The sequence below is a fragment of the Delphinus delphis genome, chromosome 2 (genome assembly GCF_949987515.2).
Source record: "Delphinus delphis chromosome 2, mDelDel1.2, whole genome shotgun sequence".
Classification (NCBI taxonomy): Eukaryota; Metazoa; Chordata; class Mammalia; order Artiodactyla; family Delphinidae; genus Delphinus; species Delphinus delphis.
Genome location: NC_082684.1, coordinates 50445945 through 50461626, shown reverse-complemented (window position 1 = coordinate 50461626; position 15682 = coordinate 50445945). Strand labels below are relative to the sequence as shown.

At 40.0% G+C, this 15682-nt stretch overlaps 1 protein-coding gene and 1 pseudogene across 5 annotated transcripts in view; both read right to left on the bottom strand.

Annotated features, from left to right (window-relative positions):
- L2HGDH (L-2-hydroxyglutarate dehydrogenase) overlaps positions 1–15682 on the bottom strand; it is a 51335-nt gene that overhangs the window by 11985 nt on the left and 23668 nt on the right. For 3 of the 5 annotated variants that reach the window (XM_060004587.1, XM_060004586.1, XM_069540444.1), the window contains 4 exons: positions 11781–11943; positions 10472–10506; positions 1912–2079; positions 860–1017 (listed from right to left, as the gene is read on the bottom strand). In XM_060004587.1, the coding sequence (XP_059860570.1) occupies positions 860–1017; positions 1912–2079; positions 10472–10506; positions 11781–11943 (524 nt within the window). The remainder of the gene's footprint in view (positions 1–859; positions 1018–1911; positions 2080–10471; positions 10507–11780; positions 11944–15682) is intronic. The other 2 variants (XM_060004588.1, XM_060004589.1) reach the window with 2 other exon arrangements.
- LOC132419556 (histone PARylation factor 1-like) lies at positions 4768–6920 on the bottom strand (annotated as a pseudogene).

Sequence of the window (15682 nt, the reverse complement as noted above, 5' to 3'; positions counted from 1 at the left end):
ATTCCCAGGGAATGCTGGTTTCAAACTAGGATAAAGCCTGCCAACATCAAGGCTTTCTAATTCAATGTTATGTGCTTTCAAAAGGCATTAAAGATCTTTAAATCGTGGCATTAAACATGTGGGACATTTACCCTACTTTTCTTTAGTCAGCCAGAGGTGAGACGCTCTAGTAGTGATTCTCACATGAGACTCTGGGGAGCCTATGTACATCTGTATTTTTACAAGCATACGTGCTAGGAAGCCCCATCCTAAACCTGTTTCAGAATCTGTGCAGGGTGAAACTCAAGTATAGCTTTAAAAGCTTTCTAGTGATTTTGATGATGTGAAACCCTCTAGAGAGCAACAGTGCTAAAAGGACAAAATACTTCACTGGGTTATTTCTTACAATAGTAAACACGCTGCATTCCAGGTCAACACAGCAGTACTGTTAGTCTTCCACAAAAAGAAACAAACTTGCTTATCAGCAGTTTCTCCAGAGGTTTTCAAAATCATGGTGACTGGCCTGAAATGATCTTATCAAAGCAAACCATCTACTGATTTTGAGAGAAACTTCTGTTTTTTTTTCAAGCTCAGCTAGAAGGTTAGCAAAACAAGATCTGGATTCTCAGATGTGCGATCGCTCGTGGCTCTTGGTCTTGTTCTTTTTAACCACAACCTCACCCTGGCTCATCAGAGTGTTCTTGAAGTAGTTAAAATGTTATGCTTATTCCACAAAGCTCTTAATTTAGATTAATTAAAAAACCAATATACCAATCACAAATATGAAAATTTATCCAATAAACAGAATATCGAGAAAGAAAAAATTCCCATATTAAAAATATAAGCACATAAAATCATTTTTTTAAGGAAATAAAGTTACCTCTTGATAATTATATCCATAATATCTCTGGCACTGAAGTCAAAGGGTCTGTAACCCTCTCGTTTAAAGGCAAGAACTGCATTCGGCCCTAGCCAAATACTGCCGTCCATCCTTGGTGTGAAGTGAACTCCTAGGAAAGGAAATCGGCTATCTGGGACCTATGGATTTAACAGAGCAAAGAACTATTAGCCCCATTTCATACTGCATTTTATTACACATGCAAACATTCAACTGGTAATATAAAACATTTTCTTCCCATGCATCTGATTTGCATTACTTTTGATCTGTACTCAGATAATACTTTTCTATTTACATGCTTCTGCCTAGAAATGCCACACAGGAAACCTGATGCTATGACAATAAGGTACATTGTCCCATCTATTCCTCTTTCTGGGTAAAGAAAAAAAACAACTGTCCTACTTTAGGTTATTCCCCACCTCCACCCTCCCCAAGTAGGGATATATGTGGGTGGCAAATAAAATCAGAGCTGCTGGAAAAAAACACACCTTCATAGCACAGGCTTTTGTAAAGTGGGAATGCAATACTTGGAACAGATGAAATGGAAGTTTTGGCAAGGTCAAAAACATTAAATAGCTGAATACTGGTTGTTCAACCTAGTAGTTCCAGACAGAAGAATGAGCTTTTCATTTAAACGGCTCTGTCTTCGCTACACCATGAAACTACACAGTGGCCAAATCCCCTTTTCTGCACTTATAGACAGTGAACTGAGAAAGAGGGTTGGCATCTGGGCATGCTATAAGGAAAAGTTCTGTTATGAGTACTCCTTCCACCAGAGAAGTGGAAGAATTGGGTTCTTTCTTCACAGCCCTTCCCATGGTGCACTCAAGCTTTCCTGTACTTGTGGGCAAGTCATTATAATTGAATGACTATGATATCGGAATAAAGATTTGGGGATTCGACCACAAGAGAAACAGGTGGAATGATTGCACCAAAAGTCCTTCAAAATATCTTACTTCTCACCCCGGGAAAAGTTTTTGTTTCATTCCCCTTTTTGCCCACAACCATCTTGAGAAGGCAGAAGTACTACCTACTGGATAAATATTCCCTTTTACAAGATAGCGTTTTTCTGGCTTCAAGAGCAGGTAATCTCCCCGGAATGGTACAATTCGCGGATTGGGATTGCAGCCACTCAACTCGGAAATACGGTCTGAGTGAAGTCCTGCACATGTCACAACATACTGACATCGAACCTCCTCTCCCTAGTGCAAGAGAAAAGAACAGTGACTTGTGGGAAGTAGAAAGATTAGGTGGAGGAGGGGGAGAGGGAGAGGGCGGATAGATGATAGAAAAGACAATAAAGGGCACAGATATGGACTTCTTCCTTTTTATTCCTTTTAAAAGAGGAAATTAAAACAAGTATCAGCAAAATAAGTTCTTCAGCATTTAGGTGGCAGGTAGGAACTTAGGGCAGTGGCACACAAGAGGATGTACCTTAAATTTTGTACTTTAGTCTAGAGATACAGTGGTTGACCTAGTGAGGATACCCAACAAGCCACACACACATACACCCGTATTTTACTAACACCTAGCACGGAACTTAAGTACTTGTTGCATGAAGTAGTAAACTTCATTTAGGTGGCCCCAACCAATTTGGCTTCCTTTGTGTTTCAGATAGCTTCTCCTGTCTTAGGTAGGAGTAATTGATCTTGTTACTCAATAACCTTGCACAATTCCCACTGTAACCTACCCACCAACCAATTTCTGCTTCCTGATCAGTATCTACTTTGCAAACTGAAGCTACTTTCAAAAACTCATTCATTCAACCCACATTTACTGAGAACGCACACTACAGTCAAGGTTTGCTTTAATGACTAGGAGACTGCTAATCTTAGGCTGTGTTTTCTCATAAATTTTATTTTGTGATTATCATCTGCATATTTTTAGGTTTACTCTGCCAGGGTTAGCCAATTTGCAACTCTTATTTCCTAAATGATTTCATTTAACTCTAATTCACCACCACACTCTAATTTCTATCGCTTTATTTCTTACAGAGGAGACAACTAACACCTTCTTGCTTCAGGTAATTTCTTGTTCCTAGATCTCCTTCCCCGAGGACCTATTTCTGAAGCCTTGGAGTTCTCACCTGCCTCAACGTTCTTTCTTTCTTTGTAGCCCTTACTGATTCAGCCTTATTTTATCTCCGCGTGCTTCCTATTTTTGCTTAGCTACCAAGATAAGCATCTTTTCATGAGTTATACAAGTCACACTGATGACAAAAATCAGATGAAACTTGTTTATAGTGAATTCAAATTAGCTAGACTAAACCATGAAAGTTTTAAGACGCTTGAAGTCAAAGGACCATGTCAACAAAAACAGAAGTAGGTTGGTATCTTTCCTGTTCATCTAGAGTTATATACCAGAAGTACAAAAAAATTCTTTATGTGATATAAATCTTCTAGTTACTACTTTAAAGTTCAGCAACTCTTTGTTGAAGAGGAGCTTTATAAATGTAAAGATAAGAGAATTTATAGAATGGTACCAGAATGCAATAACCTAGAAGTTCTCTCTTAAAAGCTCAAGGAACGGGCTTCACTCGTGGCGCAGTGGTTGGGAGTCTGCCTGCTAGTGCGGGGGACATGGGTTCGAGCCCTGGTCTGGGAGGATCCCACATGCCGCGGAGCGACTAGGCCCATGAGCCACAACTACTGAGCCTGCGTGTCTGGAGCCTGTGCTCCGCAACAAGAGAGGCCGCGATAGTGAGAGGCCCAAGCACCGCGATGAAGAGTGGCCCCCGCTTGCCACAACTAGAGAAAGCCCTTGCACAGAAATGAAGACTCCAACACAGCCAAAAAAAAAAAAAAAAAAAGCTCAAGGAAAAATTCTGAAGAAAAAATTTATTAAAAACTGTCATACATCTCTGAAATCAGTTTATGCTATACACGAAACAATTATTAAATTCAATAACACATTTATTTCACACCCAAAATTGAAATACTGAATTTACATTGAATTATTTGTTCAAACATAAATTTCTTTAAAAAAATAAACTATGCATTACTGTTGCTATTTCATAAGTGAAAGAATTTTTCCCCATATGCAATCTATAAATCTTTAGTTTGCAAATCCTCTCCCCAAAAGTTTATTTTAAAAATTCATTTTCTTTTAACCTGTCATAAAAGCGTAAATATTCAACTTGATAAGTTGACTCAAACTTTTATTTTTTCATTTTTTTAAAACAATTCCATGTATTTATTTTTTTAATTTATTTTTTACTTTTTTAAAGATTTAATTTTACCTGATTTTTGGCTGTGTTGGGTCTTCGTTGCTGCACGCGGGCTTTCTCTAGTTGCGACGAGCGAGTGCTACTCTTTGTTGCGGTGCATGGGCTTCTCACTGCGGTGGCTTCTCTTGTTGTGGAGCACAGGCTCTAGGTGCGCAGGCTTCAGTAGTTGTGGCTCATGGGCTCAGTAGTTGTGGTTCGTGGGCTCTAGAGTGCAGGCTTAGTAGCTGTGGCGCATGGGCTTAGCTGCTCCGCGGCGTGTGGGATCTTCCTGGACCAGAGATCGAACCCACGTCCCCTGCATTGGCAGGCGGATTCTTATCCACTGCGCCACCAGGGAAGTCCCTCAAAATTTTAAATTATATTTTATAATTTAAAAAATATATTAAAATTATATTTTAAATTATATTATTTAACTATACTAAAAGAAAATGTCAAAATAAAAGCAACAACTATAGCAAATTTGGGTGAAATACATATCCACTGGTATCCCATAGGCCCCTGCATATCCTGCATCACATGATGCCGTACTCTAGTGAAAATGTTCCTTAGATGAGGGCAGGGGCAGAAGCAGACTTTTAATCTTTTTTATTTTTTAGCTTTATAAAAGTTTTTAGTAAACGTTTCCATCAGTTTATTTTATGTACTCCTTAAAAAAAATCACAGGTTTAATATTAATGCTTTAAAGTATTATATACCAAAGAAAGCCAATTCTCATTCATGCTGCAAGTTGGTCTGTGTTTTCTTTACTCCTGTTTACCAGAAAATCTTCAATAATTTCTGCAAAGAGACTTCTCTTCAACAGAGTATAGGTAAGAGGTAAAAGTTGGCAGGTAACTTTATGACAATAGTCTGAACCATAACAAGGAAGTCCATTCCCACTTACGCCCCATCCCATAATCACATTCATCACTAGCAAACTGCACAAAAGTCATCGCTGAATGAGAGCAAAAGCTTTTAGTCTCTCATCACTTTGTGCTTCAAAAATTGTCTTGCAAATTCCCTTGAAGTTGGCATCCATTTCAGGGAGCTCTCCGTACTCAGCATCATTTTCATCTACTGGGACAACTAAGCCTGCATCATGAAAAGTCTTTGTCTTGACTTTCTTATCTCTATGTTTCATCTTCATGGTTCTCTGTTCCAATGAGTAACCCAGTGCTCTGGCTGCTTCTGTGCAGTTTTCATCTATGTTTTTCAAGAGACTAGTTTTCTTTTTATGTTACTTAAGTTTTTCATCAAAACAAATTTGACTGCGGCAAACACATTATCTCCATTTTGATCAATTATACAATTTTTCTTTGCTCCATCTGTACCAACATATACAGGAGGTTCATCAGGAGACTCCCTGAAATACCCCACATGGAACTGAATTTTATTATCTCCAGTAATAACAGTCTGGAACTCAGGAGGGTCATAGTAAAATCTCCAGTGAAGGTTAATATTGGGCTTGCTGATTTTTTGTTCATTTTATACTTCGTAAAGACCCATTAATCAAAGGCCAAGGCTTGCAGAAAGTGCATCCGCTGACTTCTCAGGATCTAGTTCTTCACAGAAATTCCAGAAGTGATAGAAATCTTCAGGCAGGGCTTCCCTGGTGGCGCCGTGGTTAAGAATCCACCTGCCAATGTAGGGTACACGGGTTCGATCCCTGGTCTGGGAAGATCCCACATGCCGCAGAGCAACTAAGCCTGTGCGCCACAACTACTGAGCCTGCACTCTAGAGTCCACGAGCCACAACTACTGAACCCACATGCCACAACTACTGAAGCCTGTGCACCTAGAGCCCGTGCTCCATGACAAAAGAAGCCACTGCAATGAGAAGCCCACGCACCACAATGAAGAGTAGCCCCCGCTCACCTCAACTACAGAAAGCCCGCACACAGCAACAAAGACCCAACACAGCCAAAAATAAATAAATAAAATAAATAAATTTATATATATAAAAAAGAAATCTTCAGGCAGAGAAAGCTTATGATGATTTTCTATTTCTTTTCTAAAGTCACTGGAGACATCAGCTTTACAGGATTTACTCCTCCTTCACTTCAAATGTTTTTTCACACTGTTGCTCCTCCACGCTGGGCCTGCACTTCCCACCGTTGCCAACCATTCTGCTTTTTAATCCTTTTTTGAATGGAGACCCTGGTTGCTCTGCCACTTGGGCCACATGATCCAGCAGCTCTGATGGTAACTGAAGTGTGTGGCTGATAGTGATGTTTTACGGAGACCATGGTAGGCCCCTAGAGGTGGAATCAGTACAGAACCATAGGATTTTGGAGGAAAGTTATACCATCCTCTGCAGGTAATTAGCCTCCTTTTGAGAAAGTGCTTCTGCCTTTGGCTCAACACTCGACCACAGGTCACCAAGTTACCATGTGAACTACCCATTATGAACTAGGTATTGTCTGACTCACCAAGCTGCAAAATTGGGTGTGTACACAGCACTCTGTCATCAAGAGGAAGTGGAATATACAAGATAAGGGTTGTATAGGTCCTGTAGGCACACATAAATTGTGCAGGCAAGTGGCTCAAATTCCCATGACCTCTACTGCTAAATCATCTCCTCCCTCTCAGCCTGCCCCCATGGCCCCATGGAAAGTTCTCTGTCACCAGCTGACCAAGGAAGAAAAAAATACAGGCCTGGTTTACAAATGGTTCTGCACAACATTCTGGCACCACTTGAAAATGAACAGCTACAGCACCAGAGCCCCACTCGGGAGTGGCCCTGAAGGACGGCAGTGAAGGGAAATCTTCCCAGGGGGAAGAACACTGAACGTTATACTTGGTTATTTATCTTGCCTAGAAGGAGAGATGGCTAGAAGTATGGATTTACACTGCTTCATGTGCAATGACTAATGGTTTGCTGGATGGTCAGAAAAGGGAGCTCTGGAGAAAAGGTATGTGAATGGACCTCTCCAAACGGGCTCAGATAAAAAAGATATTTCAGTACTATATGAATGTTCACTAAAGAGTGATCATGGAAGAGGAAGATTTTAATAATCAGTAGACAAGATGACCTGCTCTGTGGACGTTAGCTAGCCTCTTTCCCCAGGTACCCCTGTCCTTACCCAATGGTTTCATAAACTAAATGGTTATGGCAGCAAGGAGGTAATGCAAGGGTTCAGCAACATGGACTTACTCACCAAAGCTGATCTGTTTACAACCACTGCTGAATGTTCAATCTGCCAACAGCGGAATCAACAGAGCCACTGATATGGTCCCTGGACCACTTCAATCAAAAACCAAAGGCAGCACTCAGTGCTCACTGGAATAGACACTTACTCTGGATATAAATTTGTCTTCCCTGCCCACAATGCTTCTATGGAAACCACCATCTGTGAATTTATAGGATGCCTTATTCACTGTTATGGTATTTTACTTAGAAGAATTACTTCTGATCAGTGAGCTTATTTTACAGGAAATGAAGTATAACAATAGGCTCATGCTTGTGTAATGCACTGATTTTATCATTTTCCCCACAATCCTGAAGCTGCTGGGTGACAAAAAGTAGAATGGGCTTTTGAAGATTCAATAACAGCACTAGTTGGCTGGCAACACCTACAGGCCTGGGGCAAGGTCTTCCAGGATTCTCTACATGCTCTAAACCAGTGACTAATATATGGTGTTGTTTCTCCCATAGCCAGGATTCACAGGTCTGGAAATCAAGAGGTAGAAAATGGGAGTAGCTCCTTACTATTACAGTAAAATTTTTTGCTTCCTATCCCTACAACTTTTGGCTCTGATGGTCTAGAGGTCTTAGTTCCCAAGGGAAAAAGGCTTCCATTAGAGAATAAGCAATGGTTGCATTAAGTTAGAAATTGATACTGCCACACTTGGCCACTTTGGGTTCCCCCTGCCAGTGATCAATAGGCAGAGAGGATTACTGCACTGAGTGGGGTAATTGATTCTGACTCTCAAGGAGAAACTGAGTTGCTACCACAGAGAGGGCTCAGGGATGATAAAGAGGAGTACATCTGGAATGTAGCTCTCCTGGGACATGCCTTAATTTTCCCACGTATTATTATAAAACTTAATGGAAAGTACCACAACCCAAAACAGGCAGGGCTTCGAATGGCACAGACACTTCAGGAATGAAAGTTTGAGTTACCCCACCAAACTAGGAACCATGACCAGCTGAGATGCTTGCCAAGGGCAAAGGGACTATGGAATGAGTAGTGGAAGAAGGAAATTATAAATATCAGCTATGACCACATGTCTGGTGACAGAAATGAGGAGTGTAGTAGCTATGGGTAATTCTTCCTTATTTTGAAATAAATATATTTGTCTATAAATTACCCAATTATTTCTTTATCCTCATTATTATGGACTGAATTGTGTCTCCCCTAAATCCATACGTTGAAGTCCTAACGCCCAACGAGACTGTATTTGGAGACAGGACCTTTAGGGAGGTAATTAAGGTTAAATAAGGTCACAAAAGTGGAGCCCTAATCTAATAGGAATGGTGTTCTTATAAGACAAAGAGATACCAGAGGTTGCTCTCTCCTGCTCTTTCTCTGCACATGTGCACGCACAGAGAAAAGGCCACGTAAGGACATAGTGTGAAGACAGTCATCCACAAGCTGAGAAGAGAGATCTCACCAGAAGCCAACCCTGATGGCACCTTGACCCTAGATCTCTAGCCTCCAGAGCTGTGAAAAAATAAATTTCTGTTGTTAAAGCCACCCCGTCTGTGGTGTTCTGTTAAGGCAGCCCTAGACGACTAACACACCCATCTCTGTCACTTCCCCACTGTCTAACACCTCAATTTCAGTACTATCGACATTTGGGGCCAGATACCTCTTTGTTCTGGGGGCCTGTCTCTCACATTGTAGGATGTTTAGCAGAATCCCTGGCCTCTACCCACTAAATGCCAGTAGCATTGCCCCCCTTCTACTAGATGTGACAATAAAAATGTCTCCAGACATTGCCAAATGTCTCCTAGGAGGAGAAACTGCCTCCCGTTGAGAACTACTGATTTAATATAAGATGCTTAAATTGTGGTTAACCTTTTATCTCAGTATTTAAGTTGCAGGATCTCAAAGGGGGAGAGTGACTCAGCTAGAAAAGAAATGAACATTCATGATCAATAAAGTAGACTTCGTATCTTTTTTGGAGAGTAAGCATGTCTTCAGGTGTATGGAAGATAGTTGCACCTTGTGGATGGAAGCATAATCTTTCTACTCTCTTCATTTGGAAGTTAAATATGGTTATAAGGGGTGTGAATGGATGCCAAGTTGAAAAGGGATGGACTGCAGGGGGTTATACTGTGTCGATCTGGTTAAGCTGGGAACAACAATTCTTCCCTATACGGTTCCAGCTTAAAGCTGACCAAACAGGAATTGCATATGGTTTGGCAGGCAGAAGTACAGCAGCAGCCACTATTCTCTGAAGGTCATTCTAGTCCAACGAAGTGACAAACACCCACTGCAAAGTAAATTACAGCTCCACATTCAGCTTCCCAACTACTGCTCCTACTGATCAGGCACTGCTCCAGCCCACTGCTTGGGTATAGACAGAGGCAAGAGCCCCCCATATCTCCTCATGAGCTTCCTGCTTGCATTCCCACTTCAGCAGCTAGACACATGTGGCTTCTCAGACTGGCTGGAGATGCCTCTGATCTACCAACTCCCCTTCTGAACCTGCACTTCCCCAGATCCTTTAAAAATTGTGTAAGGGGACTTCCCTGGTGGTCCAGTGGGTAAGACTCCACACTCCCAATTCAGGGGGCCCAGGTTCGATCCCTGGTCAGGGAAATAGATCCCGCATGCATGCCACAACTAAGAGTCCGCATGCCACAGTGAAGATCCCGCATGCCGCAACTAAGACCCGGCACAGCCAAAATAAATAAATAAATATTTTTTAAAAATGTGTAAGGCCTAATTCCTATAATATGCTCATTGATGACTCTACTCTCCTGACTGAACTCTGATCGTTCAATGAACATACAGCTAACGAAATGCTTCTATGCCATTCAATAATTCTTGTTTTAGACTATGAGAAGATGAAGAAAAGTAGTCCATCTCTCTCTGCACAACCTCCTCCCTGCCCCCAAAGTCTTCTCATTAGCAGACAGTTAATAAGTTAATGTAGATAAGTAGGCAGAGCAATAAAACTATCAGTTTTTATTACTCTAAGTGCTTATAATCCTATCCTTTGCTGGCACAAACACTTCATGAAGACATTTCCAAGTTGAAACCCTTCTTAGAATGAAAGCTGTTACACTGCTCTCAAAGGATTTCTCTCAGAATAACTTTTACATTAGACAAATTTCATTCAATGACATAAAATACAGCACTGTGGTTAATTCAGCTTTTTAAGAAAGGAGATGACCGTAGATAAAGTAGATTAAAGTAGTTTTGCTTAAGAATCTTTACCTTTGTATTCCTTATAACAACTGGGTATTTCATCCCTGAAAAAAAATTAGTGAAAGATTTATTTTTAGCAAAAGAAAGCCTACATTAAGTAAACATTATTCTAGTAATCATTTAAAGGATTGTCTCTGTCATAACCATTATTGCCTCCTACTTTTCATTCTAAAGTTTTTTACCAAGTAACAAGATTAAACTAGTTCATATTTGACAATATACAAAACTCTGGCATGTTTTTAGCATATTTTATTTTAATTCATTTAATCTATACTTATAAACCATTCCCCACCCCAGCTCCAAAATAGACAGTCCCAGCTTTTCTGTGAACTGCAATCCTAGAAAACAGGCTATAAAACGGATCATCATAAATCAGTATGCATTTTCTCACAGAACTAATGCTATGACACTTGTTCAAGTCTTGGTTATCTGAATCCTTGCGGATTCTAAGTTGTATAGAGAAGCAAGAGTTATCACAACACAGAATTTCCAATGATAAACTATTTATAAAATTAGTTCCCAATCAGATACATGTGATCTCAAAGACCTATAAAGCATATGTACAGCAGGTAAAAAAAATATGATCTACTTACTTATATCATAGATTTGATTGATTATGCTACCTGTCTAACAATCTCAATTATTTAACAATTTTGCTCATCATCTTAGAATTTAAAAGGACACTGGGAGAATGACTCTGATAGCCCAGATCTCCTTAAAAACCTGTCAAGAAAGAATGAACTGAACACTACTTTTTTTCTCCTTCAAATATCCCAACAATGAATTTAAGGCTTAAAAACTAATTCATTTGGTTTAAAAAAAAAAATTGTCCCCAAAGCAAAACAAAACAAACTCTAAGTACAGGCTACAATGAAGGAACTGGGGGGGGGGGGCGCGGAGTGGAGGGGGAATTCAGAATGGCTGAGTCATGTCCTATCCCCAGACAGTCTGATTCAGTAAGACTGGGTGATGCTAAAATCTGCATTTTTAACAAGCACTCCCAGGGGATTCTGACTAACCTGGATAGGGAAGTGTTTGCAGGCTAACTTTCCATAAACAGCCTTGGCAGTTCGGGATTTAGCACTAGTCAGAAGTGTCCCATCAATGCCTAGTTCTATCAGCACAAGACTCACTAGAAGTCCCAGTTCTCCCATATCCGGTCTCACCCTCACCCCTTCTGTACCTGCCTCCAGCTCTGGGCCCTTACTGTAGCCTAGCTTCTGGTGGCCCTCTTGCCAGCACTACCCTAGCCAAAAACAGTCCCAAGTTTGTTCAGAAGTCAATTCAGTATTCAAAAGAAAAGACAAGGATTGCTTACCATCTTTACTTCTTGAAGGACTTTCTTTAGCCATTTTAATATCTTCTACTTCAAAATTGGTCAAAACAGAGCCACCTGCTTCTTGGAAATCCTGGGCAAATGACAAAGCCACCTGCTGATAGTCCACAATGCCAGTATGAGGACAATCAATAGCCATTAGACCCTGGCACAGAATTGTGAAAAAAGCAAGACAATACAATTAAAAACCACTGAGCATAGGTTGTGCGATAAATTTGATTTTTGGCTGAATTTTTTTATTGTTTATATTGATGGATAACACACAATTAGCCTTTCCTGGCAAACATCTGATAGTCTTAAAGAAAAATAAAAGTGCTCAATTCAATGCCTAAATTTGAAATTGAATACATATATAATTTGTCTAACAGATAAAAGAAATAATACTAGCTAAATAAGAAAACCTCTATAATCAGGAAATAATTCTCCTCCTTAGGGGAGTTAATTTTTCCAGGCTCTTCCAGCTGCTACAAGGAGTTTTTCTGTTTTATTTATACCTTACCCTATCTGATTCTGATTCATATCTGATTGTGAATCAAATAGTGTATCACCAATTATATTTTAAACAAACTGTAGAGATTTTTCCCAGTAGTATATTAGATGTCATGCACACTCAGTGAGAGCTCAGAGTTGTTCACAGTGTTTGCCGAGTGTTGATTTGATTTGCTGCAGAATCTATCTTCAAGACTACAACTACTGAATGGAGATTTTATGTGGTCAATTCAAACTTTCTCTTCAGGTAATATGAGAAATTAATAGCCTGGGTCTTTTGTTGCTATGTTGGGGTGTGTGTGTGTGTTGTCACTCAAAACATGTTTAAACTCTATAAATGAATGATCTACAACCATACCTATTTAATTTTTTGGAATAAGTATTGAATGTGCATTGGCTTTTCTAATTCTGAAGAAAAGGAAACAAGTAGCATTTCACAAAGTATTGACTACATTTTGGTGAATCCTTGGAAATGGCACCATTTTCTGTTGCCTTATTGTATATAAGAGTATATCAGTTCTCCCAATCAATTGCCCCTAAGAGCGTAGCCTGGTTCCCAGGATAAATGGCACCCAGAAGTTGAGCACGACAGGTAAATGCTCTATCCTCCTGTTTGGCCAGGACTGCACTGTTGTTGCAGTTTTACAATGATATCTGATAATATTATTTTAAATATCTCATCTGTATTCACTGCTCCACCCCTACCCCAGTGCATTTACCTGCTTGGCCTTTAAAAGTTTTTGACTTTGCCACCCATCCCTGACCAATGCTTCCAAATGGCCAGATGACACTAAAGGTGAAGGCTCACAAAATGCCTCACAGTCTCTTTTCACAAACTGAACATAACATTTGGCAAACTTCATCATTTTCCTGACAGTCTTGCTTCCAGAATATGACAGCATTTGCCAAGAACAGGAAATCATTCCTTCTGTTTCAATACAATCACATGTAAGATTTTACATTAGAACTTACATTGCCTGAAATCCCTAAATTCGCAGGTCAAATAAGTATAATTCAACTTTAAACTACAAATGGTATTTGGGGTACAATAACCTTGGAAGCTAACTTAGGATAATACTAAGAGTTTAGCCACAAAAAATAAGAGTTTAGTTACAAAAAACTTCCTTACGTAGCATAAAAACTATGTGACAAGTATGATAACAGGGTGATAAAAACATGCTGTAAAAGTGTTTCATATCAATAGTTTTTTATAATCCCAAATATCCTCCTTATTCATCTTATACTCTTATAACCCAGCACATGCCTGACACACAGAAGCACTCAACTATTTACTGACTGACTGAACTTTTGAGGGCTGTCTTTAAACTTACTAGATTCCTCCCCCGCCCCAGACCTTCCCTAACAGGTTTTCCTTCTTCCTTCCCTTTCTAGCCTTGGCTGTGACCATCCTCATGAGATGTTGGTGTGCCCCGCCTATATGTGTAGTGGGGGGAAGGTGGAGCGAGTCACTGCTGCCCAGCAGTCAGACACTCTGGCCCAGGGCAGGGTTGGGGGACAGGCTGACTGTGTCTGTCAGCCGGCAGGCTGGGCGTGCACTGTCCAGGTTAGCAGGTCAGAGGATGAATCTGAGGTTACGGCAGGTCAGGTGTCTGGAAAAGAACCAGGCAAGCAGGTCAGGGAAAGTTGGGAGCTGGAAGTCAGTCAGGAGGCTAGAGGAACAGAGGAACGTGTGCCTGACCAATAGTGCTAAAGAAAAGGCAGGCGGATCACCACAGCTAAGGTCAGAGGAGGCAGTCAGGATTTACCCACAGCAAGCACTGTCAAGAGCTATCCTTCAAAGTTTACAGAGGCAGTTTAAAATTTTCCAAGATACTTCCCCTAGGGGCACTTAATTTTCTTCTTAAAGAGATCTGGTCCAAGAAGCCCTTTCCGAGTTCCCCTGACAAACTGTTTCTTTCTGGAGGGCCTGGAAGAAACAGATGTGACCCTATACCATGGAAATTTCGCCACCCATTCTTGGTAGTGGTGAAGTTGGGGGAAAAGGAAGGAATTTACTCAAGACACTTCTATGAAATAACCAGAGTATATTTTCTACTATGTATTGCCACCCCTAAATATCAATACACCTAGACATTGATAAATATAATGTGGCATTCTATAAAGCAGATCACTACTGCAGAGTACTCAGAGAAAAGTAGGATATACCTCTTTTATGAGTTACACTATTTATTCATGTTTCAAGTGAGGGGTTCACTTCTGAGAAGATTTTCCTAGACTTTCAGAGTAAGCTAAAAGCTCTCCCTTACCTTGGCAAAAGACAGAGTATCAGTTCTATCAGAAAACTTATCACTGTATTAAAATTGTATTTTCTGCTATACTACAACTTCCTTCAGGATGACAACTCTGTCTTACTCACTTTCATATCTGCAGTGCCCAACATAGTGTTCGGCACATAGTAAAGAAGAAAATGTCAGTTAAACTGAACAGAAACATACCAGTTCTGAGTCAGATCTGGGAGGAGGGGACTCTTTAAGTTGTACGACCTTGGAGAATTACCTTAACCAGTTTCTTCACTTATAAGACACAAAAATATGCATACATAATTTGATTATCTATACACACATACTTCATCCACCTCATTCCAAGACACGTGAGGATCACACGGTCAGGTACACAGAACAATATCCAGATTCATCCTGAACCTTTATGACTTATGAAGAGTTGTTCTGTTTTTTGTTTCTTTTTTAACAGTTAGGCATGATATAAAGAACCATGGGTCCATGTTTCTATTTTTTTTCTATCTTTAAAGTGCTGACAAGGATACATGACAGACGATTGTTGTTCCAGTTGATTAGCTGGAATCTTCCATATACTCCAGATTTCAGTACTGCCACGAAACCAATAATCCTGTTTTCCAAACTCCACAATCAATATTGTTTTTACATCTTGACTAAATCCACAGTGGGGTCAGGGGCTCATATGTGCTTTTATTTATTTATTTTTTTACACCAACCTTGAAGTGTGAAAGAGCTTTTCGTTAGTACATAAAAAGAGAAACACATGTTAAAAATTAGCATGCCTTCCTGGGGGAGGTTATAAATTGTTTTATTCTCAAATGGCAAGGTAATACTTGATACAGATCAGCGAGATTCTCACATCTTAATTTCACAACCAAATCCCATCAAAATCACATAAAGCTACAAAACAGCAACAGGTTTAGCTGTTTTATATTCAGGAAGCGCTCAGTAATTTTTGTAAAGCACTGTTTAGATGTGAGTTTAAATGCTTCATTTTTGTTTTAGTAGACTTGATTTTTTAGAGCAGTTTTAGGTTCACAGAAAAATTGAGCAGAAGGTACAGAGATTTCCCATATATTTCCTGCCCCCCACATGTACAGACTCCTAATCTCTTTTTTTTTTTATACAGCAGGTTCT